Source organism: Chiloscyllium punctatum, chromosome 7 (assembly GCF_047496795.1).
Source record: "Chiloscyllium punctatum isolate Juve2018m chromosome 7, sChiPun1.3, whole genome shotgun sequence".
Taxonomy (NCBI): Eukaryota; Metazoa; Chordata; class Chondrichthyes; order Orectolobiformes; family Hemiscylliidae; genus Chiloscyllium; species Chiloscyllium punctatum.
The window spans coordinates 71,090,013-71,114,750 of record NC_092745.1 but is presented as its reverse complement, the minus strand read 5'-3'; the positions used below and the strand labels follow the sequence as shown (position 1 = coordinate 71,114,750).

Genomic DNA, 24,738 nt, shown 5'->3' with positions numbered 1-24,738 from the left:
AACGCAAAAGAATGCATTTTATTTCTGAGAACCAACACTTGATAAATGTCGTCAATGATACATCCTCCAGTAGGATATTACTAATTTCCTAGTGTTACTAATTTGCTAAATTTTCTGTAAAAGATTTAGGAACAGCAGTTACTCTCTACTCGCATGCATTCATCTGTCTGTCAATTCTGACTGTTCATTATCCAGAGCAGTCCTGAGTAAGGTACTGTTAGCTGAAACCCACTGTTGGAATTGTTGTAACTCTGGATACAGCTCCAGAGTCAAAGCATAGTTCGTTTTCTGTCCACCACGCTTCCAAAATTCAAACATATTCCCAAGGTCCTGAGCTCCTGGTCCTCCAAAGAACTCCACAAACTCTCGGACTGAAATCTGCCACCAAGAGAAAGAAATGAGCAAGTACAATTCAGATTATTATGGAAACCGGACAAAATATCCTGATTGACAGAGTGGATGGGTCTATTCCAGTTATTGCACAAGGATTTTGTTTGGAATATGTAACAGCTGCGAACAGGGTTAGCAGGAAGACTGTACCTTAGTTGTCCGTACACTCTCATTTCAGGTGCATGTGGACATAGGTTAAAAGCCAAGAATTGAAGAGGAGTATAAGAGGAACTAAGTAATGACATTATACTGGAGCTGTCAAATTTAGATTGCAAAAGGAGGAAGATAATCTGGAAGGAAATGAGAGGTTTGACAATAGCCCCGGTAGGGACTGATGTGTTAAGTCTTGCTTTAAACAAAGTGAAGGTGCAGAGTAATAACTGGAATTAAGGAAGATGAAGGGAAGATATTTTAAAAGCACAATGAATGCTATATCATTAATAGAAAAGCAGACTAAAAGAGGGGCAAATGAATATTAAAGGAAAGATCACACATCAGACAATAAATGTTACTTATTCAGATTAGGAGCGCAAAACAAATTCTAAAAAAACTTTTGATATAGGAATCATGTTCAAATCTTGGACAGAATAGTCATATCTGCTTTACACTTTACAACTGCACTCTCAACTTTCTACCCAAAGCTGCAAAAGCGGTTATGTCCCAACTATTCTGAGTAGGATAGGAAACCCTAACTCTGATCATGATCGAATTAGAAGTTATCCAGCTACCTTTAGACGATTTTATTGCTGGTGATTCCTGAACCTGAGCCCACTGTTATGAAGCTGTCCAAGAATCCACAAATCCAGCACCATGGAGGGTCATTGTAGAAACCACACCCACATTTGGAATAGTCCATGTGCTCTATGCTATGATGTAGTTGTCTAACAGCACACCTGCCACTTAGACAACTCCTACAAAAGGATAATTAATTGTGGGGTTTAGATGGAATTAGTTATGGGTTTAGGGTGTCAGGTGGGTGAGGTCAGGAAGGATGCCAGGTTTGTAGCATGCCAGCTGGATGGTGTGTGGTGGGATAGGGAAGATTCCATGGGGCAGGTTAAGTTGATGAGAGCTTAGGGAGGTGAGGGATTGTGGATTGTCGGCTTCAGGGATACAGGGTACTGTGTGTCTTCTGCGTCCAACCAAGGGGATATTGGGTCCAATAGGGTCAGGCCGGTAGGGGGTAGTGTTACTTCAGGTGAAGGGCTTGTCATGTCCAACAATGGGGAAGAAATTGGAAATGCTGGATGAGGTTGATTTTGGGTCTGGTCAGGGCAAAAACTGTCAGGTTTGGAAAGGGGAGAGGTGGCGGGGGAGGGCGCAGGGCCTGAGTGGGGGGGGGGAAGGATGGCCTGGTCCGAGAGGGGAGAACAGGGCAGGTCTGGGAGGGAAGAGAAGTTGCTGGGTTTGGTAATGCCGTTTTCTGATCATTGTGGCGGGGGGAGTCTGTCGGGTCATTAGGAGTTGGAGAGGCAGTCTAATAGTTCCCCAGGGTTTAGAATAGGTTTTGCAACCTTTACCTTTTCCTGCGTAATTATTAGGCTTAAGTGATTTGGAATCTTATAAAGTTCCTTACTTGAAGGGGCTGTTTTGGAAAGTTCCATATGCAAGTGAATTGCCCAGGAGAAGGTTCAATTTCCTAGGAAATTCCCATGAAGTCTTGTGCAGTGGGGATTTTGCAGAAACACAATTCCAGCCAGTACTGTGCCAACACCTCTCTGCCTATCTGCACACAGAAGCAATATGTTTTGGAAAGTCAATAGGTAGCCAAATGATGGGCTAAATGGCCTACTTCTATTTCTGCATCTAATGGGTAATAATGTAAAACAGCATTTTAAAAGAATTCTTTCTGCTCATTCATTACCTCTTGAGAAAAGGAAGATTTTTCAGTTTTGATCAAACCCCGTCATCATCACCATTATAACAAGTAAAACCATGCAGAGTTAAACAATCAAAGAAACCTCCTGGTGTACCAATATGGTTTTCATTTTCACACTGACCCTCAATCTGATCTGATATCTGATTAACAAAGCTCTATGCAAAAGGTTAACATCCAAGACAAACGGCTTTGTCTAAATTCATTTCACTTTTCATCTTTGCAGCCAATGTGGAAGACCCCATGTTTTGTATAGATTTCTAATCTAAGCCCCTGAAATAAAATGATAACATGTTGACTCATAGCACAACGCTGCTCAACAATCCCTCTGTTTCGTTTTCATCCGCAAGCTGCTTATGAGAATCAACTAATCCAGTGACAATATGTTTTTAACATGGGTCATACCCGGGAATCTTTAAACTGTTTGGGATATAGGTGGTGTGTGAGAATTTGTGCATATTCCTGGATCTTCAGCCTGCCTGCTGACAGAAAGCAGCTCTTTCCAATCCAACGCTGTGGGCTTTTAAACAAGGCTGTCACAATTGGACCAATCTGGTTGATACTTATTCCATCCATGGCTGTTTCTCCCATAGGAATGACTGTAAACAACAAAGAACAGTTCTAAAAAGTAAAACAATAGCAGCATCTGGAGGATTTTCACCTAGTAAAAAAAACTGAACACTTATGCAGTTTGTAAAGTTTATATACTGTTTATACAGAGCAAACATATTACTTAGATTTTAATGACTATCTTTTCTTCAATCATGTACCAAAGAAGGATCAATGTGCATTTATTCAGCATGTTTCACTTCCTAGAACATCACAAAATTCTTTGCTATTATTTTTTAAGCATAGTCATTGTTCAGTTTGTTCCTGAAAACAGCCCACTAACAGACGAGGCGAAGGTTGACCAGGGACACTAGATGCTCCACTGAATAGTCAGCTTCAGATTATATACTGAAGTTTGGAGTGACACTTTTGTCATCATGCGCAGCAGAATATGTCAGCATGTCACTGGTGAAGCCGATGCACACTAGAGAAACAAACAGATGGCAATTTCCTCCTTTGCAAACTAATCAACATCCAACTAAATTCACAGAAACGCAGCAAATAGTGGCAGTGGCAAGTCATTCAGTCCAGTGACATGATCTCCACAGCCTTCAGTGGTACAGAATTCTGGAGTTTGTCACCCTCTGAGTGAAGAGACTTTTCATTATTTCATTCTGAAATAGTCTACTGCATATCCTGAGACCGTGACTCCTTGTTCAGGATTTGGGACCTCCATCACTCTGCCCAGCCCTGTTATAAATGTATATGTTTCATTGAGATCCCCTCTAAATTCCATAGATTACAGGCCCAGCCAACATAATCTCTCCCGATGGGAAAAATTTGCCATCCCACAAGTCAGTCTACAGTCTCTCAATGGCAAGGTTTCAATGATTCACTGATTCCCTTTTGACACAATCATTACAATGTTTCCTTTTTCACCAAGTCACTACATCTGCTGTTTTATTTGTGCAATAAGTAACCAACAATACACAATTTCTGGTTCTACATTTTGTGCAAACATAAAACACAGTAAGTGTCCAGAGTATACAATAGTTATTGTTGTCCAAGGTCATTGTTCTGAAAGAATTCATGCTGAAGCTGCAACAAACTTCAACCAATCTGATGTTAAACAGTCTTTGGAGATTGACAAATTAATCTATCACGAGACCCCAAGTGAATGTCTTTTCTGGCTCCAGATAGTCTGATGGATAATTAGTCAGTGTAACTTGTATCAGGTGTGATCATGCAATCAAACGGCATATTTGTTAGAAGATAAATGCTTCTTCTCATTAAGATTATACCATAGCTACTCAGATAGGCCCTTCAACTCAGTATCGATCTGGGTTTTGTGATGTAGTGATAGTGTTCTGGGTCAGTACATTCTGGTTCAAGTACCATCTTCCCTGGATGTGTGTCATAACATGTCTGAGCAAGCTGGTTAAAATAACTATAAATTTTAGACTCATGAGGCTGGGATTTCTTTATAAAAGAGTAGACAGGAGTATTGGTGACAATGCTGTACCCAACCACAACCAGCCTGTGACTGGTTCTGCAACACATGGTCATTACCACTTGAGTAAAACACTCTGATCCCATGTTGTCCCCATTCGCACACTGATGCGAGGGGGAAGATTGCAACGCTGATAATGCATCTCAGTGATCATGAATGAAATGTGCCATCTTCTGATTCTAACTTCATCTCTTTATATAAATGTTAGAGAGGTTTTCTGGAACCTCACTATTCTAAGTAGCTTCTCTGGTGATCATCACACATACCTCATTCACTCAAACTGGGTACACAGAATGTAAATGTGAGACTTGTGACTCCCTTCTGACACCAATCTTTTTTGATGAGAAATGTGAGGGTTCTCAGCATTGCTGCTGAGTAAGCATACTTTCTGGTCTATACTCATTCAGATTAGGAAAAAGTTAGGACTGCAGATGCTGGAGATCAGAGTCGAGAGTGTGGTGCTGGAAAAACACAGCAGGTCAGGCAGCATCCGAGGAGCAGGAGAATCAATGTTTTGGGCTTAAGCCCTTCATCATTCTTGATGAAGGGCTTAAGCCCAAAACATTGATTCTCCTGTTCCTCAGATGCTGCCTGACCTGCTGTGCTTTTCCAGCACCACACTCTCAACCCATTCAGATAACCTCACTCAGCCATTGTTTTGAAAGAACATATGCACCAACAGTGGAACAAGCACAGGCTGCCTGGCCTTTTGTGGAGGGGAATTCCAAAGACTCTCAACTCTCAGAGAAAAAAAGATTTCCTCATCTTTGTTTAAACTGAGTGCCTCTTTACTTTTAAACTATGAATCCTACTTCTAGATTCTCACCATCTTCGAGGAATTCTTTATGGATTCTTTGGATCTTTTACCCTTAAATTTACAGTTAATGGAAGGTATTTTTGCAATTCACAAAAACTGAAATTCAATCCTTACCAATTTTGTAAGTGTTATTTCCAACTGGGTTTGGTTTGAATGTTGTCAGAAAACTTTCAAAGTAAAATGGAACTATAATCTCCGTCTTGGGCAAACCAATTTCATTCATGTAATCATTGATGCACGCTTTTGCATCCATGTGTCTTGCTGGGAGACCGTATTTCCTGTGAACATGATGAGCTCCACTAAGCACAATCTGCCTAATGTTGTGCTGTTTACACATGTCAGCTATCCTGTGGCCCTGCTGAACTTCAGCCTGCAGGAGAAAGAAACATTATGGGAAGGAAACTGTTTTTAAAATGGTAAACCATTGGGCTATTTTCCTACTTCCTCTGTAAGACAAGCTGGTGGTGTAAGGATTATATTTGCCTATTATGTAATCATCTTATGAAAGAGTCACTTGGTACTGCATGGTAGTACAGAATTTAGATATTGCTGATAAGAGAGTCATATTATCAGAGCTTTTGTCTTGTACTGATCAGGACAAATGCATGAATTTAGTCTAATTACAGTAACCTATTCAGTCGGATGAAAGGAGTACTGATTAGTTGACAAGTCAACTCTGATTAGCTGAATTGTTTCCATTAAGAAAGCAATGGAAAACAATTGGCTCCCCAAGCTCCCAGTTAATTCAAAAACATCAAATTAGTCAGTATATATTCAGGACAATATGTGGAGCAGTCATCTCTTTCACAACTTTCCATGGCTGACGTATAGTGGAATCAGCTTATTGTTTCCTAACTCCAGGATGTTTACCTTCATCACCTAATCAGAAATCCATTCTTGTCTCTACGCCTTGTAGTCCTCAGTTTGAATTTACGATCTACACCCAAAAAGTGCAGTTTAACTTGGAGTCTTGTTTGGTTGACTTTTCTATGATTTTTATTTTAAACGCAGTTTGTTAATATTCATTGTATCTCTATATTTGCACTTTGCAGTCTCACTTTCTCAAGATGGAAATGTCCATTTTTCCCTCATTTCTTCTCACAATTCCATTCATTGACACTAGGGGCATCATTTAAAATAAGGGCAGATGGCATTAAATGTTGCATTGCCAGTTGACGATGTCTCCCCACGCCTGAATCTCAATTTTCACAGCAGCCTGGCTAGGGGCTGGGGTGACTCAACACTCTTGACAGGCTTTGGGATCTTCACTGCACAGCTATCCACAGCTCTGCCTGCAGGGCACTCTGTCCAGGTATATGGTAGCCCAGCAGTGGTGGCCATTTTTAATGTAAACAATTTAAGTGTTGCCGAGAGATAAAGCACCCTCTCTCTCTCCTCTACCTGCAACAGCTGGCTGCAGCTCCTTCCATACTCAAGGGTGTCTGACTAATCACCCAGCTTCACAAAACCAAATAGCATCCTGATTTGGACAGTGAGTGCACCCTCTGGCCACCAAATGGCCAATGCATTGAAAATCAACACTGGTTGAATGGTCAGGTTCCTAACACAGGAAGGTACAGGTTCAATTCCCATCATCAGCTTATGTTACTATGAAGGACTCTCCTTCTCAACCTCTCCCCTTGTCTAAGCATGGTAACCCTCAGGCTAAACCACCATCGGTCATTTCTATTGAATGAAAAAACAGCCCTCTGGTTGGGTAAAACAATGGCGACTTTACCTTTTACTTAACTCAGAACACAAATTCCTATCCCAGGGATCAATCACAGTACAGCCTCTGCACTTCCTCCACGGTTTGAATTTCTCTCCTGGTTTACTTCTCCATGTCCCTCTGTTTGTTTTTTGCTGAACAGCCACCCCTCACCAGTGTAAGTACTGATCCCTTTCTGCATCTGTAGTTAATATGTAGATCCAGGCTGGGCAAGCAATTACATTTCAACCCTGACTAAAACAGAAAGTGCCAGTAAAACTCAGCAGGTCCAATCCTTTCTGTTTTTAATTCTGATCTCCAGCATCTTAAATAGCTTACTTTAATTATGTTTAAATGTTTGTTATTATTTTGGCCATCCCTAACTGCCCAGTCTAGAGTCGCATACAGGTCAACATTAAGGACATGAGTGACTCAGAGCGGTTTTTCCTGATAACCAGGAATTGGACTCTTGATTCCAGATTTACATTGAATTGCTATTAGCACAAATTCAAATCTGACCATCAGCCATGGTGGGATTCGAACCTAGATCACCCAGACAGAGACTACCTGGGTCTCTGGATTATAGTCCAGAGATAATACCACTGGGCCTGCACCTCTTGTTTGGAAGGATTGTAATGATATGACTAACCCTCAGAGAATCCTTGTTGTTGAAATCTGTGTGGGTGATGACAAAGCACTTGTGTGCACCACACAAAGTGGCGCTGATGCTGTCAGGGTTGTTGAAGTCTACCAGTAATGGGTGTGCCCCTGCTGTCTGCAGTTCCTGAGCAGTGGGAGAGGTTAACTCTTGAACTACAGCCCGCACTGTGAAATGACCATCTTGGAGCAAGGCGGTGGCTATAGCTTTCCCTTGGCACTTGTCAGCACCAAAAACAGTCACAACCTCGGACATCCTCTGGAATGAAAGGATAAAGGAGATTAACAGGGTCTGTTGAGAATGAGATGGTTCCTGTTAATTAAATAAATGACAAAAATCTTATTTTGCAATTGTATCATTTTCTTTTCACTGAAATTATCAACTGGAAAATTTCCACACTATTCAGATAATGACGTTGTAGAAAATTGACTGAATGCCAGTTTGTAATTAGCAAGAAAGTTAGTTGTTGACTTTTGGCTGCTCTAGGTTGTTTTTTTTTTAAACTTAGACAGTTCATTACAGAACTGAAGAAAATGGGAGGAAAATGCCTAAATCTGATCCAAGACTGAACGTCAGAAGAAAGATGTTTTCCTTCAGAGCGATGAAGATGTTGAATGACACACTCCAGTTAAATTGCAGATGTTCAATCTCTTTAGAAGCTGAATAAATCTTTAATATTCAAGACGATAAAGAGAACACAGTGAAGTGTGTTCGGTGATTGTAGCTCATCAATTATCAATCGAGATGGGAAAATAAGGATGAAGGACAAAGATACAGGGACAGTATAGCATAGGAACAGGCTCTACGGCACACCAAGACTGCACTGACCCATGATGCCTTTCTAAACTGGAAACCTTTTGCCTGTAAGTGGTCCGAATCTCTCCAGTCCCTGGCAAGTCATATATCTGTCAAGATGGCAGTTAAACATTGCTACAATATCCAGCTCCACCTCCTCTGGCAGTGCACTTCAGGTGCCTACCACCCTCTGTATAAAATACTTGCCTCCTTTAAAACTTTAAATTTCCTTTAAACTTATTCTCTTTTTCCTAAAACCTACTTCCCCTAGTAATTGACATTTCTACCCTGAGAAAATGACTCAGACTATCAATTCTGTCCACGCTTCTCATAATTTTGTAAATTTCTTATCAGGTCAGCCCTCATCTTTCAAGTTAAAGTGAAAACAAATCAAGTTTGTCCAATCCCTTTTTGTAACTAATACCCTCCAATCCAGGCAACATCCCGGGAAACTGTACCTTACCCTCTCCAAAGCCTCCACATCCTTCTGTTAGTGTGGTGACCAGAATTGTATATAATATTCCAAATGTGGCCTAACCAAAGTTCAGGACAGCTGGTACATGACTTGCCAATTTTTACACTCTATGCTGTGACCAATGAAGGCAAGCATGTCATATGCCTTCTTGCCAACTTATCCACTTGTGTTGCCACTTTCTGGGAACTGTGGACCTGCACACCGAGATCCCCCTGTATGTTGATGCTACTAAGGGTTCTGCCATGTACTTTATACAACTATTTTGCATGAGATCTTCCAAGATGCATCAATTCACATTTGCCCAGAATAAACTCCACCGGCCATTTCTCCGCCCATGTCTCCTGCCTGTCGAAACCCTGCTGGATCCTCTGGCAGTTCTCCTCAATCTTTGTGTCATCTGAAAACTTATTATTCTCCTCCAAATCATGATGTATATATATTACAAACAACAAGTGTCCGAGCACTGACTCCCTGTGAAACACCACTGGGCACAGATCTCCAATCTGAAAACTGTGCTTCCACCACTGCTCTCTGTCTTCTATGACTAAGCCAGTTTTGGATCGAGCTTACCAGGGAATCCCATGTTACGTCACCTTTTCTATCAGCCTGCCATGAGAGAACTTCTCAGAAGCCTTGATCAATCCCATGTCAACAACATCTACCACCTCACCCTCATCAATCATCTTTGTCACTTCCTCAAAAATCTCAATCAAGTTTGTGAGACACGACCTTCCCTGCACAAAGACATTTGCCTATCACTAATAAGTAGGTGAGAGGGGAAAGATATAAAAGAGACCTAAGGGGCAACCTTTTCATGCAGAGGGTGGTACGTGTATGGAATGCACGTGTATGCCAGAGGATGTGGTGGAGGCTGGTACAATTGCAACATTTAAGAGGCATTTGGATGGGTATATGAATAGGAAGGGTTTGGAGGGATATGGGCCGGGTGCTGGCAGGTGGGACTAGATTGGGTTGGGATAGCTGGTCGGCATGGATGGGTTGGACCGAAGGGTCTGTTCCATGCTGTACACCTCTATGACTCCAAGTCCATATTTTTCTAAACGGGAGTAAATTTGATTGCTAAGAATCTTATTCAATAATTTCCCCACCTCGAACATAAGGCTCACCAGCCTGTAAATACCTGGATTATTTCTGTTGTCCTTTTTAAACAAAGCAACAATGCTGGCTATTCTTCAGTCCTCAGCAATCTCTCCTGTGACTAATGGAAGAATGGAAACATTTTGGAAAAGCACGGAGCAATTTCCTCACTGGCCTCTCATAGCATTCTGGGACAGATCCCATCATGTCTACCCTAATGCTTCTTAAAACACACAAAACATCCTCCTTTTTTGACAATTACATGCTCCAAAATATCACCAAATCCTTTCCGACACTTGCCAAACACCATGTCCTCTCCTTTGTGAATACTGATGCAAAATGTTCATCAAGGATTGCAACCACTTGCACCAGCTTGATACTTAAGCTCCCTCAGAATCAAAGGAATTTCAGATGAAGGGCTTATGCCTGAAACATCGATTTTCCTGCTCCTCGGTTGCTGCACGACCTGCTGTGCCTTACCAGCACCACAATCTTATACTCGTCCCAAGGATCAAAGCCAACAGAGCAGGACGATAAGGACTGGGGTTGACAGTGTGACAGACAGGAAAGATAAGGACCACAGTGTACAATGTGACACAGAAGAGAGGTCAGGAACACAGCAGACAGTGTGACAGAGAAGAGACATCAGGAACACAGTGTACAGTGTGACAGAGAGGAGAGGTCAGTCACACAGTGCACACTGTGACAGAGAGGAGAGATTGGGAACACAGTCTGCAAGGTGACAGCGAGGAGAGGTCAGAAACACAATCAACACTGTGACAGAGTGGAGAGATCAGGAACACAGCCTGCAGTGTGACAGAGAGGAGAGATCAGGAACACAGTGTACAGTGTGACAGAGAGGAGAGATCAGGTACATAGTGTACAGTGTGATGGAGAGGAGAGATCAGGAACACAGGCTACAGTGTGACAGAGAGGAGAGATCAGGTACATGGTGTACAGTGTGACAGAGAGGAGAGATCAGGTACATAGTGTACAGTGTGATGGAGAGGAGAGATCAGGAACACAGGCTACAGTGTGACAGAGAGGAGAGATCAGGTACATAGTGTACAGTGTGACAGAGAGGAGAGATCAGGAACACAGCCTGTAATGTGACAGAGCGGAGAGACCAGGAACACAGTATAAAAAGTGACACAGAGGAGAGATCAGGTACACAGTATACAGTGTGATAGAGTGAAGAGAACACGTACACAGTGTACAGTGTGAAGAGAGGAGAGATCAGGACCACAGTCTACAGTGTGACAGATAGAACAGATTAGGAACACAGTCTACAGTGGGACAGAGAGGAAAGATCATGAACACAGTATATAAAGTAACGGAGAGATCAGGAACACAGTGCACACTGTGACAGAGAGGAGAGATCAGACACACAGTTGACAATGTGACAGAGAGGAGAGGTCAGGAACACAATGTACAGTGTGACAGAGAGGAGAGATCAGGTACAGAGTGTGCAGTGTGACTGAGAGAAGAGTTCAGGAACACAGCCTGCAGTATGACGGACAGGAGCGATCAGGTACACAGTGTACAGTGGGACAGAGACAAGAGATCAGGAATGCAGTGTAAAAAGTTACAGAGAGGAGAGATCAGGTACACAGTGTACAGTCTGACACAGAGGAGAGATCAGATCACAGCCTACAGTCTGATAGAGAGGAGAGATCAGGAAAACCTTGTGGAGTATTGCAGAAAGGAGAGATCAGAAACACAGCCTCCCGTGTGACAGCTAGCAGAGATAGGGAGCACAGTCGACAGTGTGACAGAGAGAAGAGATCTGGACCACATTGTCCAGTCTGACAGAGAGGAAAGATCAGGAACACAGCCCAGAGTATGATAGAGTGGAAAGGTCAGGAACACAGTGTAAAGTACGACAGAGAGGTGAGATCAGGAACACAGGCTACAGTGTGGCAGAGAGGAGAGACTGGGAACACAGTCGGCAGGGTGACAGCGAGGAGAGATCAGGAACACAACCAACAGTGTGACAGAGAGGAGAGATCAGGTACACAGCCTGTAATATGACAGATAGAAGAGGACGGGAACAGTCTGCACTATGACAGAGAGGAGAGATCAGTGCCAGTGTACAGCGTGACAGTGATGAGAGATCAAGAATACAGACTACAGTCTGATAGAGAGGAGAGATCAGGAAAACCTTGTAGAGTAATGCAGAAAGGAGAGATCAGAAACACAGCCTCCTGTGTGATAGCTAGCAGAGATAGGGAGCACAGTCGACAGTGTGATAGAGAGAAGAGATCTGGACCACAGTGTACACTCTGACAGAGAGGAAAGATCAGGAACACAGTCCATACTACGACAGAGTGGAGAGGACAGGAACACAGTGTACAGTACGACCAAGTGGTGAGATCAGGGAAACAGCCTACAGTGTGACAGAGAGGAGAGGTGAGGAACACAGTTGACAATGTGAAAGAGAGGAGTGATTGGGAACACAGTCGGCAGGGAGACAGAGAGTTCAGGAACACAACGAACAGTGTGACAGAGAGGAGAGATCAGACACACAATGTACAGTGTGACAGAGATGAGAGATCAGGAACTCAATCAACAGTGTGACACAGAGGAGAAATCATGAACACAGTGTAGAGTATGACAGAAAGGAGAGGTCAGGAACACTGCCTACAGTCTGACACAGTGTATAAAGTGACAAAGAGGAGAGATCAGGATCACAGTGTACAGTGTGACAGAGAGGAGAGATCAGGATCACAGTCTACAGTGTGACAGAGAGGAGAGATCAGGAACGCAGTCTACAGTGTGACAGAGAGGAGAGATCAGGAACGCAGTCTACAGTGTGACAGAGAGGAGAGATCAGGAACGCAGTCTACAGTGTGACAGAGAGGAGAGATCAGGAACGCAGTCTACAGTGTGACAGAGAGGAGAGATCAGGAACGCAGTCTACAGTGTGACAGAGAGGAGAGATCAGGAACGCAGTCTACAGTGTGACAGAGAGGAGAGATCAGGAACGCAGTCTACAGTGTGACAGAGAGGAGAGATCAGGAACGCAGTCTACAGTGTGACAGAGAGGAGAGATCAGGAACATAAGCTACTGTGTGACAGAGAGGAGGGATCAGGAATACAATGTACAATGTGACAGAGAGGAGAGATCAGGAACATAAGCTACTGTGTGACAGAGAGGAGAGATCAGGAACATAAGCTACTGTGTGACAGAGAGGAGAGATCAGGAATACAGTGCACAGTGTGACAGAGAGGAGAGATCAGGAACACAGGCTACACTGTGACAGAGAGGAGAGATCAAAAATGCACTGGACAGTGAGACAGAGAGTAGAGATCAGGTACACAGTGTACAGTGAGACAGAGAGATCAGTGATAGAGTGTACAGTGAGACAGAGAGGAGAGATCAGGTACACAATGTACAGTGAGACAGAGTGATCGGGAACACAGTCTACAGTGTGACAGAGAGGAGGGATCAGGAATACAATGTACAGTGTGACAGAGAGGAGAGATCAGGAACACAAGCTACTGTGTGACAGAGAGGAGAGATCAGGAACACAGGCTACAGTGTGACAGTGAGGAGAGATCAGGAACACAGGCTACAGTGTGACAGAGAGGAGGGATCAGGAACACAGGCTACAGTGTGACAGAGAGGGGAAATCAGGAACACAGGCTACAGTGTGACAGAGAGGAGAGATCAAGAAGACAGTGTACAGTGTGACAGAGAGAAGAGATCAATTACACAGTCCACAGTGAGACAGACAGGAGCAATCGGGAACATAGTGTATAGTGAGACAGACAGGAGAGATCAGGTACACAGTGTACAGTGAGACAGAGAGATCAGGAACACAGTCTATGGTGTGACAGTGAGGAGAGATCAGGAACACAGTGTACAGTGTGACAGAGATGAGAGGTCAGAAACATATTGTATAGTGTGACAGGGAGGAGAGGTCAGGACCACAGTGTACAGTGTGACAGAGAGGAGAGATCAGGAAAGCAGTGTACAGTGTGACAGGGAGGAGAGGTCAGGAACACAATCTACAGTGTGACAGAGCTGAGAGATGTGGACCACAGTCTACAGTGAGACACAGCGGAGAGATCAGGAACACAACCCACAGTGTGACAGAGTGGAGAGATGAGGCACACTGTGTACCGTGTGACAGAGAAGAGAGCTTGGGATACCCTAAAATGGCTGCCCATATCACCTGAAGTGAAACTAGCCATGCTGTGCAGGAAATTTCAAAGGAACATTTCAGTGATATGTCAGTCTCCTGAAAATGCTATGTAGGTTAATTACCTGAACATCAAAATTCAACATCCAGAATATACAGCTCACGATGAGACAGTCAGGTGTCGTTGGTAATGACCTCAACTTCACGTATTAATTGGAACAAAGATTTACAGCGAAACTTGCAGTGCAAAAAGGAAAATTGAAGTCCCCTACCCCTCCCATCGCCCCCCAAATCTACATCGAGAGTGCATAGGAAAGCTCTGACAATGCTGCTCACCAAACCTTAGTGCTCTCTTTGCCTTTTCTTTTCTAATTGGAAAAGATGCGTCTTCAGATGTGCGTTTGGTCTCTCTGCGGAAGGCCTGCCTATTTGTTGATCATGTTATTGCTGTCATGGAAACATGGAGGCGGAGCAGCTTTGGTGTGACAGCAACTGGAGCATAAAATGTCCATAGTTAGATCTTTTAGCCAGTCCTTTCCAGCTTTGGAAATAAGCAACTTAGAAGTTTGCAACAGAAAGCTAAAATATTTTTGGGGGCGGGGATGATGGGGAAGGATTGGTATGTAAATTACTTTGCCTTTATAATTTGTTTTAAGGTTACGGTAGGGTTTGGATTTAACAGACTGTTCACATTTCCACATGACTTGCAGCTCCTGCATCAGTACATTAACTTCCTATGAAACTGGTGTAGTCATAGCTGAAGTTGGTCTCATGGTCACATTTCCTGTAGCACTTTGGTCGTGTATTCGGTCAAGTGGAACAAGCAGATGGTAAAAGAGGCAGGGCCTTGAAATTAGGTACTAGTTTAACCAGTGCACAGGACTCACTCTATTTCACATCAAACGGCCGGGCTCAGCATGTCTTTGACCGACACCATCAAACTGTGGGATGAAGGGATCACTGCAGCAGACCGTCAGGAGTGGCTCACTGCACTGAACCTGTTCACCACTATTCTTGAGCCCAGCTCTAAAATCTGCTTCAACATCGGCTGTCTGCACCTCATCCGAGGGGAATGGAGCCAGGCTGAAAAGGTAAGTGGCTGTAAAAGTTCCACGTTTTAAAGGTGCATTCACAATTACTTGAGATGCTTGCGTTTTTATTCCAAGACATACCAAAATGACACGAGGATTATAATTCACTGATTAACATGGTCAACTTTGAGCAAAATTGAACAAATAAACGTTTTATTTCAGAAGATTCAATCGATAGGAAGTATAGGAAATGTAATTAGGTTGTGTTTATAGGGAAGTGAAGTAGTTGGTTTATTGCTTAATGGAAGCAAAATTTTACTCAAAATGTGGAAATGAAACTACTCATGACATATAAATCAATTTCACAATCTACTGGATATTAATGTTACTGTTGGCTGTTCCATTGGTGCAGTTGTGAGTTCAGTTTTAATATCAATTAAAGGAAATCATTACAACAAACACCGGTAGAAATTATAAAATTCAAAGGCGCCAGAGGCATGTATTATTCTTGCTACACGTGCAAAGCAATGATCACCAATAAGAAAAATCTTTAGAACCTTCACCTAATTCTCTACATCAAAAACTTTGAGACTACAGAAAACTGTTATTAGGAATTCACACTCTTAACCTCACTCTGGCATGGTTACTGCATCAATCTCCTATCATTTCCTACCCAGTTCCATCATAGGAGCATCATGAGCCCAGCTATTTGTTCCCTATTTCCTTCAGAATCATTTGATATATTCCATCAGATTTCAGAATCTTTAGATAACCAAACTTCTTAATATTTCCCTTTTTATTTATGATATTACTCAGCTCATTTTAAACCTGTCCAGGATTTATCTGCTCTCCTTGTTATTAAACACTGAAATGAAATACTTGTTAACTATCCCCACTAATTTCTGTTAACTCTCCACTAACTCCTTATCCTCTCCCCTCAGAATCAACCTGACGTTTAACAATTTACTCTTTATTATTGACATTCACACAGCATTTGTAATGATGATACAGAATATGAACTATCAATCTTTAAATCTTATCCATGAACTGAAAAGGTGTGGACTTTTGTTTTTGAGAAAATAGTTAGGAATGTGGGAGACCTTAAGTAGCTGCCAATGTCACCTGACCTGAGAGTAGTCAAGCTGTGCAGATATTTACAAACATTTGTTTAAGTAACATGGCTGACCATCTCCTCAACACGCTATCCAAGGATAACTACCTGAGCATCAAAATTCAAACTCTCAAATAAAGAGCTCACGATAAGATCTTCAAATGTCCTTGGCAATGATCTCAACTACAGGTTATTTTGGAACAAAGAATTATACCAAAACTTGCTGTGCAAAGAAGAGGATTAAACTGCTGTCAGTCCACTCCTATCACCCAAATCTACATTGAAGAAAACAGGGAAGCTCTGACAATGAAACATCAAAGCCCTTTCATCGCCATCGTGGCCAAGTATTCATACATTGAAACATCACTTCTGTGAGGCGCCATGACGATTAATTTGTGCTTGTTGCTATAGAAGATGGTAACATCCAGTCACATCAAGATGAAAGGCCTCCCTTTCATTGGATGTGGTATGCCCAATAAGAATGATCAGGCCTGAGGGAAAACTGACTGTGGATACCGCTCTACACAAATCCAGAACAACAACACAACCAGTTCAGCTGTAACCACCAGAACTTTAAGATCAACATCAGAAAATATCATCCTTCACCTGAGAACTGTAATCATTTTTCAATCCCACCTTACCTCATCTCGTCCTTGTTCTGAATGCTTGTACACTTATGTGTATGTGTGAGTGTCTGTGTTTATGTGTTTGTGTCTGCGTGTACGTATGTTTGTGAGTGCATTTGTGGTTAGTGTGTTTGTGCGTGTGGGTCATAGAGTCATAGAGATGTACAGCATAGAAACACATTCGGTCCAACTCATTCAAGCCGACCAGATATCCTAACCTATTCTAGTACCATTTGCCAGCACTTGGCCCATATCCCTCTAAACCCTTCCTATTTATATACCTATCCAAATGCCTTTTAAATGCTGTAATTGTACTGGCCTCCACAACTTCCTCTGGCAACTCATTCCATACATGTACCACACTCCGCATGAAAAAGTTACTCCTTTGGTCCCTTTTATATCTTATCCTTCTCACCCTAAACCTATGCCCTCTCGTTCTGGACTCCCCCACCCCAGCGAAAAGACCTTGTCTATTTACCCTCTCCATGCCCCTCATGATGTTATAAACCTCTGTAAGGTCACCCCTCAGCCTCTGATGCTCCAGGGAAAACAGCCCCAGCCTGTTCAGCCTTTCCCTGTAGCTCAAATCCTCCAACCCTGGCAACATCCTTGTAAATCTTTTCTCAACCCTTTCAAGTTTCACAGCATCCTTCCGATAGGAAGGAGACCAGAATTGCACGCAATATTCCAACAGTGGCCTGACCAATGTCCTGTACAGCCGCAACACGACCTCCCAACTCCTGTACTCAGTACTCTGACCTGTTTGTGTGTTTTTGTGTCGGTGTATGTTATTGTGTCTTTCTGACATGGAATTCAAATTAGGTTTTGCCTTTTTTTAATTTTTTACTGAGTGAGTTTACAATAAAAAAGCAAATTCATTTTAATGACCTTATAAGGATATCCTGGCTTGTTTTTTTCACAGCTTTACTGCATGTCCAAGCACACACTGAATTGGGAAAAGATATATTTGTTTCAAATTTAAAATATTGCTAAAGCAAGAGCAAAGAGTAAAACAAGAAGAATTTACTCACCCCTTGAGATTTGGATGCAAGTTTTTAAAAAAATATTTTTTGAGATACACTCCTTCCTTATACTTGCTCTTTACTTTCCTTTTTATTCATTCCCTTATGGGATGTGGGTATTGCCAGTAATTATTACCTTTCAGAAGGTGATGGTGGTGGGCTGCCTTCTTGAATCACTGCAGTCCATGTGCTATAGGCTGACCCACAAGGCCCTTTCAGAATGAATTCCAGGATTTTGACCCAGCAACAGTGAAGGAGTCGTGATATATTTCCAAATCAGGATGACGAGTGGCTTGGAGGGGAACTTGCAGATGTTTGTGTTCTCATGTATCTGCTGCCATCGTCATTTTAGATGGTAGCGGTCATGTGTTTGGAAACCGCCTCAGGATCATTGGAGAATTTCTGCAGTGCACCTTGTAAACAGTATACACTGCTGCCCCTGAGTGTCAGTGGTCAAGGGAATGATGTTTGTGGATGTGGTGCCAATCAAGTGGATTGCTTTGTCCACAAATGGTGTCAAGCTCCTTATCAACCTTTGTAGTTCTTTTCTGTTTTCTTCTAGTGTTTTTTAATTTTGTCAAAAATTGTAAGCGCCATCAACCCTTCTTCTTCAATTTTAGTTTGTTCTCATCCTTTTCATTCAGCCATGGTATGTATTTAGTCTGCAACTATTTGGGAGCTGGAGCTGGATGAACTTTGGATCATTCGGGAGGCTGAGGGGGTGATAGAGAGGAGTTATAGAGCATAGTCACACCTAAGTTACTGGATAAAGGTAGCTGGGTGACCATCAGGAGAGGGAAAGGGAATAGGCAGACAGTGCAGGAACCCACTGTGACTGTTCCCCTCATAGTAAGTATACCACTTTGGACACTGTTGTGAGGGGAACAACCTACCAGGGGAACGGCTCAGTGGCCAAGTTTCTGGCACTGAGCCTGGCTCTGGCTCAGAAGGAAAGAGGGAAGAATAGGAGAATGATAGTGATAGGAGATTCAATCATGAGAGGAACAGACAGGAGATTCTGTGGTCACGAGCGAGACTCCCAGATGATATGTTGCCTCCCAGGTGCCAGGGTCAGGGTATTTCAGATCGAGGCAACAGAATTGTAAAGGGGGAGGGAGGGCAGTCAGAAGTCGTGGTACACATCAGTACCAATGACATAGTTTGGAAAAGGGAGGAGGACCTGAAAAGAGAATATAGTGAGTTAGGTTGGAAGCTAGAAGGCAGGACGAGCAGAGTAGTAATCTCAGGACTGCTACTGGTGCCACATGCTAGTGAGGCTAGGAATAGAGAGCGAGTGCAGATGAACACGTGGTTGCAAGGTTCCTAGGAGGGAGGGCTTCAGATATGTAGATCATTGGGGTACCTTATGGGCAAAGTGGGACCTGTACAAGGAGGACGTGTTGCACCAGAACTGGAGGGGTATCAATATCCTCGACAGGAGGTTTGCTAGAGCTCTTCAGAAAGGTTTAAACAGGGAAGTAGGAACCGGAACTACAGATTTGAGGTTGGGGTAGCTGGTAAATAGGCAGATATGAGTGTGCAGAGAGTCTGTGAGGAGGGATAGGCAGTTGATAGGGCAAAGTTGCAGTCAGTATAATGGATTGAAGTATGTCTATTTTAATGCAAGAAGTGTTAGGAATAAGAGTGATGAACTTAGAGCATCGATCAGTACTTGTAACTATGATGTTGTGGCCATTATGGAGACTTGTGGATGGTTATTGGATGTTCCAGGGTTTAGATATTTCAAAAGGAACGGGGTGGGGGGGGGAGAGGTGGGGGAGTGGCATTGCTAATCAGGGATAGTATCACAGCTGTAGAAAGGGAGGTTGTTGAGGAGGGTTTGTCTACAGAATCAGTGCAGATGGAAGTCCAAAACATGAAAGGAGCAGTCACTTTATTGGGAGTTTTCTACAGACCCTCAATAGCAACAGAGACACAGAGGAGCAGATTGGGAAGCAGATTTTGGAAATGTACAGAAGTAAGGTTGTTGTCATGGGTGACTTTACGTTAAAGTCATAGAGTCATAGAGATGTACAGCATGGAAACAGACCCTTCGGTCCAACACATCCATGCCGACCAGATATCCAAACCAATCTAGTCCCACCTGCCAGCACCTGGCCCATATCCCTCCAAACCCTTCCTATTCATATACCCATCCAAATGCCTTTTAAACATCACAATTGTACCAGCCTCCACCACTTCCTCTGGCAGCTCATTCCATCCTCTGCATGAAAAAGTTGCCCCTTAAGTCCCTTTTATATCTTTCCCCTCTCACCCTAAACCTATGCCCTCTAGTTCTGGACTCCCCCACCCCAGGGAAAAGACTTTATCTATTTATCCTATCCATGCCCCTCATAATTTTGTAAACCTCTATAAGGTCACCCCTCAGCCTCCGATGCTCCAGGGAAAACAGCCCCAGCCTGTTCAGCCTCTCCCTATAGCTCAAATCCAATAACCCTGGCAACGATCTTGTAAATCCTTTCTGAATCCTTTCAAGTTTCACAACATCCTTCTGATAGGAAGGAGACCAGAATTGCATGCAATATTCCAACAGTGGCCTAACCAATGTCCTATACAGCCGCAACATGACCTCCCAACTCTTGTACTCAATACTCTGACCAATAAAAGAAAGCATACCAAACACCTTCTTCACTATCCTATCTACCTGCGACTCCACTTTCAAGGAGCAATGAACCTGCACTCTAAGGTCTCATTGTTCAGCAACACTCTCTAGGACCTTACCATTAAGTGTATAAGTCCTGCGAAGATTTGCTTTCCCAAAATGCAGCACCTCGCATTTATCTGAATTAAACGCTATCTGCCATCTGATCAAGATCCCATTGTAATCTGATGTAACCTTCTTTGCTGTCCACTACACCTCCAATTTTGGTGTCATCTGCAAACTTACTAACTGTACCTCTTATGCTTGCATCCAAATCATTTATGTACATGACAAAAAGTAGAGGTCCCAGTACTGATCCTTGTGGCACTCCACTGGTCACAGGCCTCCAGTCTGAAAAACAACCCTCCACCAACACCCTCTTGTCTTCTACCTTTGAGCCAGTTCTGTATCCAAATGGCTGGTTCTCCCTTTTATCCCGTGAGATCTGACCTTGCTAACCAGTCTCCCATGGAGAACCTTGTCGAATGCCTTACTGAAGTCCATCAACCTCTCTGCCCTCATCAATCCTCTTTGTTACTTCTTCAAAAAACTCAGTCAATTTTGTGAGACATGATTTCCCATGCACAAAGCCATGTTGACTATCCATAATCAATCCTTGCCTTTCCAAATACATGTATATCCTGTCCCTCAGGATTCCCTCCAATAACTTGTCCACCATCGACGTCAGGCTCACTGGTCTATAGTTCCCTGGCTTGTCCTTACTAGCCTTCTTAAACAGTGGCACTACGTTAGACAACTTCCAGTCTTCTGGCAACTCACCTGTGACTATCGATGATAGAAATATCTCAGCAAGAGGTTCAGCAATCACTTCCCTACTTCCCACAGAGTTCTAGGGTACACCTGTTCAGGGCCTGGGGATTTATCCATCTTTATGCGTTTCAAGACATTCAGCACTTCCTCCTCTATAATATGGACATTTTGCAAGGTGTACCATCTATTTTGCTACATTCTACATCTTCCATATCCTTTTCCACAGTAAATACTGATGCAAAATACTCAATTAGTATCTTCCCCGTTTTCTGCAGCTCCACACAAAGGCCACCTTGCTGAGCTTTGAGGGGCCCTATTCTCTCCCTAGTTACCCTTTTGTCCTTAGTGTATTTGTAAAAGCCCATTGGATTCTCCTTAATTCTATTTGGCAAAGCTATCTCATTTTTCATTTTTGCCTCCTGATTTCCCTCTTAAGTATACTCCTACTTCCTTTATACTCTTCTAAGGATTCACTCCTTCTATACTGTCTGTACCTGACATATGCTTCCTTTTTTTTTCTTAACCAAACCCTCAATTTCTTTAGTCATCCAGCATTCCCTGTACCTACCAGCCTTCCCTCTCACCCTAACAGGAATATACTTTCTCTGGATTCTCATTATCTCATTTCTGAAGGCTTCCCATTTTCCAGCCGTCCCTTTACCTGTGAACATCTGCCCCCAATCAGCTTTTGAAAGTTCTTGCCTAATACCATCAAAATTGGCTTTTATCCAATTTAGAACTTCAACATTTAGATCTGGTCTATCCTTTTCCATCACTATTTTAAAACGAATAGAATTATGATCCCTGGCCCTAAAGTGCTCCCCCACTGACACCTCAGACACCTGCCCTGTCTTATTTCCCAAGAGTAGGTCAAGTTTTGCACCTTCTCTAGTAGGTATATCCACATACTGAATCAGAAAATTTTCTTGTACACACTTAGCAAATTCCTCTCCATCTAAACTTAATACTTTGGCAGTCCCAGTCTATGTTTGGAAAGTTAAAATCCCTTAACATAACTATCCTATTATTCTTACAGATAGTTGAGATCTCCTTATAAGTTTGTTTCTCAATTTCCCTCTGACTATTAGGGGGTCTATCATACAGTCCCAATCAGATGATCATCCCTTTCTTATTTCTCAGTTCCACCCAAATTACTTCCCAGGATATATCCTCCCTCAGCACAGCTGTAATGCTATCTCTTATCAAAAACGCCACTCCCCCTCCTCTCTTGCCTCCCTTTCTATCCTTCCTGTAGCATTTGTATCCTGGGACATTAAGCTGCCAGTCTGCCATGTTTCTGTAATTGCTGTGATATCCCAGTCCCATGTACCTCACCATGCCCTGAGTTCATCTGCCTTCCCTGTTAGGCCCCTTGCATTGAAATAAATGCCGTTTAATTTATTAGTCCTACCTTGTCCCTGCCTGCCCTGACTGTTTGACTCACTTCTGTTCTCAACTGTACCAGTGTTAAACCTTTACTAGTTTAAATCCTCCCAAACAACTCCAGCAAATCTCCATGCCAGTTCATTAGTCCCTTTCCAATTTAGATGCAATCCGTCCTTCTTGTACAGGTCACTCCTACCCCAAAATAGATTCCAATGATCCAAAAATGTGAATCCTTCTCCCATACACCAGCTCCTCAGCCATGCATTCATCTGCTCTATTCTCCTATTCCTGCCCTCACTAGCTCGTAGCACTGGGAGTAATCCAGATATTACTACTCTCGAGGACCTCCTTTTTAAATTCCTGCCTAACTGTCTGTAATCTCCCTTCAGAATCTCAACCTTTTCCCTTCCTGTGTTGTTGGTTCCAATGTGGACAATGGCCTCTTGCTGGCCCCTCTCCCCCATGAGTACATTCTGCACCGTCTCGGAGACATCCTTGATCCTGACACCAGGGAAGCAACACACCATCCTGATTTTTCACTGCTGGCCACAGAAACGTCTGTCTGTGCCTCGGACTAGAGGGTCCCCTAATACAATTGATCTCTTGGAACCCGATGTACCCCTCATTGCATTAGAGCCGGTCTCCATACCAGAAACTTGGCTCTTTGTGCAACGTTCCCCTGAGAATTCTTCACCCCCTACGTTTTCCAAAACAACATACCTGTTTGAAATGGGTATATCCACAGAAGGCTCCTGCACTAGCTGCCTATCTTTCCTGGAGTTAACCCATCAATGTGACTGTATCTGAGACTTTCCCCCCTTCCTATAACTGCCATCCATCACATGCTGTTGCAAATTCTTCATTGCTTCTAACTGTCTCTCTAACCAATCCATTCGATCTGATAGGATTCGCATCCAACAGCATTTATGGTAGATATAATCCACAGTAACCCTTAAACTCTCTTTAAACTCCCACATCTGACAAGAAGTACATATCACTTTATTAAAGACCATTTTTGCTCCTTCACAATCTACAGACCCAGAAAATAGTACCATCTTATTCCTCTACAAAACACTGCCCCGGGTTAAATTAACTTCCCTAATATTGATTGGAACCCCCTTAAGTTCAAATAGTTTGGATGGAGCAGTTTTTGTCAGGTGTGTGCAGGAAGGGTTCCTGATGCTATATGTAGATAGGCCAACTAGAGGGGAGGCCATATTGGATTTGGTGCTTGACATCGAAGCAGGCCAGCTGTCAGGTCTCTTGGTAGGAGAGGATTTCGATGATAGTGATCAGATGTTCTCAGGAACATGCACAACAGAAATGTGAAGGCTGTTTAGGGAGCATTTGCTGATAGAGCTGGACAGGTTTGTCCCACTGAGGCAAGGAAGGAATGGTAGGGTGAAGAAGCCTTGGGCCTTGGATGACAAGGGATATAGACATCTATTCAAGAGGAAGAAGGAAGCTTACTTAGGTTGAGGAAGCATGGATCAGACTGGGTTCTAAAGGGTTACAAGGTAACCAGGAAGGAACGGAAGAATGGATTTCGGAGAGCTAGAAGGGGGCATGAAAGAGCTTTAGTGGGTAGGATTAAGGAAAATCCGAAGGCATTCTACACTCCTATTAGGAACAAGAGGATGGTCAAAGTGAGGGTAGGGCCGATCAGGGATAGTGGACGGAACTTGTGCCTGGAGTTGGAGGAAGTAGGAGAGGTCCTAAATGACTATTTGTTTCAGTATTCACTACTGAGAGGCACCTTTTCATTTGTGAGGGTGGCGTGAAACAGACTGATATGTTAGAACATGTCGATGTGAGGCAAGAGGATGTGCTAAAAGGTTTGAAAAACATGAGGATAGACAAATCCCCTGGGTCAGACAAGAAATACCCGATGTTACTACAGGAAGCAAAGGAAGAGATTGCTGCACCTTGGCATTCATCTTTGTGTCCTCACTGCCCACTGGAGTAGTCCCAGTTTATTGGAGGGTAGCAAATGTTATTTACTTGTTCAACAAAGGGACTAGGGATAATCCTGGGAATTACCGACTAGTCAGTCTTACGTGGGCAAAGTATTTGACAGGACTCTGAGAGACAGGATTTATGATTACTTG

At 43.1% G+C, this 24,738-nt stretch overlaps 2 protein-coding genes across 5 annotated transcripts in view; one reads left to right on the top strand and one right to left on the bottom strand.

Moving 5' to 3' along the window:
• LOC140479787 (nmrA-like family domain-containing protein 1) lies at positions 1-14,526 on the bottom strand. Of its 3 annotated transcripts, none has more exons than XM_072573949.1 (5): positions 14,358-14,526; positions 7,500-7,766; positions 5,257-5,512; positions 2,672-2,865; positions 1-378 (listed from the first exon to the last, which is right to left on the bottom strand). In XM_072573949.1, exons 2-5 carry the CDS (start codon positions 7,761-7,763, stop codon positions 160-162), a joined length of 933 nt encoding a protein of 310 aa, XP_072430050.1. In that variant the 5' UTR covers positions 7,764-7,766; positions 14,358-14,526; the 3' UTR covers positions 1-159. The 3 variants fall into 3 exon arrangements, with proteins under 3 accessions (XP_072430050.1, XP_072430049.1, XP_072430048.1); XM_072573948.1 differs by having other exon boundaries at positions 14,363-14,525; XM_072573947.1 differs by lacking the exon at positions 14,358-14,526 and adding an exon at positions 14,147-14,312.
• A 20-nt stretch (positions 14,527-14,546) lies between these two features.
• Positions 14,547-24,738, top strand: part of ncf2 (neutrophil cytosolic factor 2) — a 46,694-nt gene continuing 36,502 nt past the window's right edge. The window contains exon 1 of one of the 2 annotated variants that reach the window (XM_072573946.1): positions 14,547-15,112. In XM_072573946.1, the coding sequence (XP_072430047.1) occupies positions 14,939-15,112 (174 nt within the window). In that variant the 5' untranslated portion in view covers positions 14,547-14,938. The remainder of the gene's footprint in view (positions 15,113-24,738) is intronic. The other variant, XM_072573945.1, reaches the window with a different exon arrangement.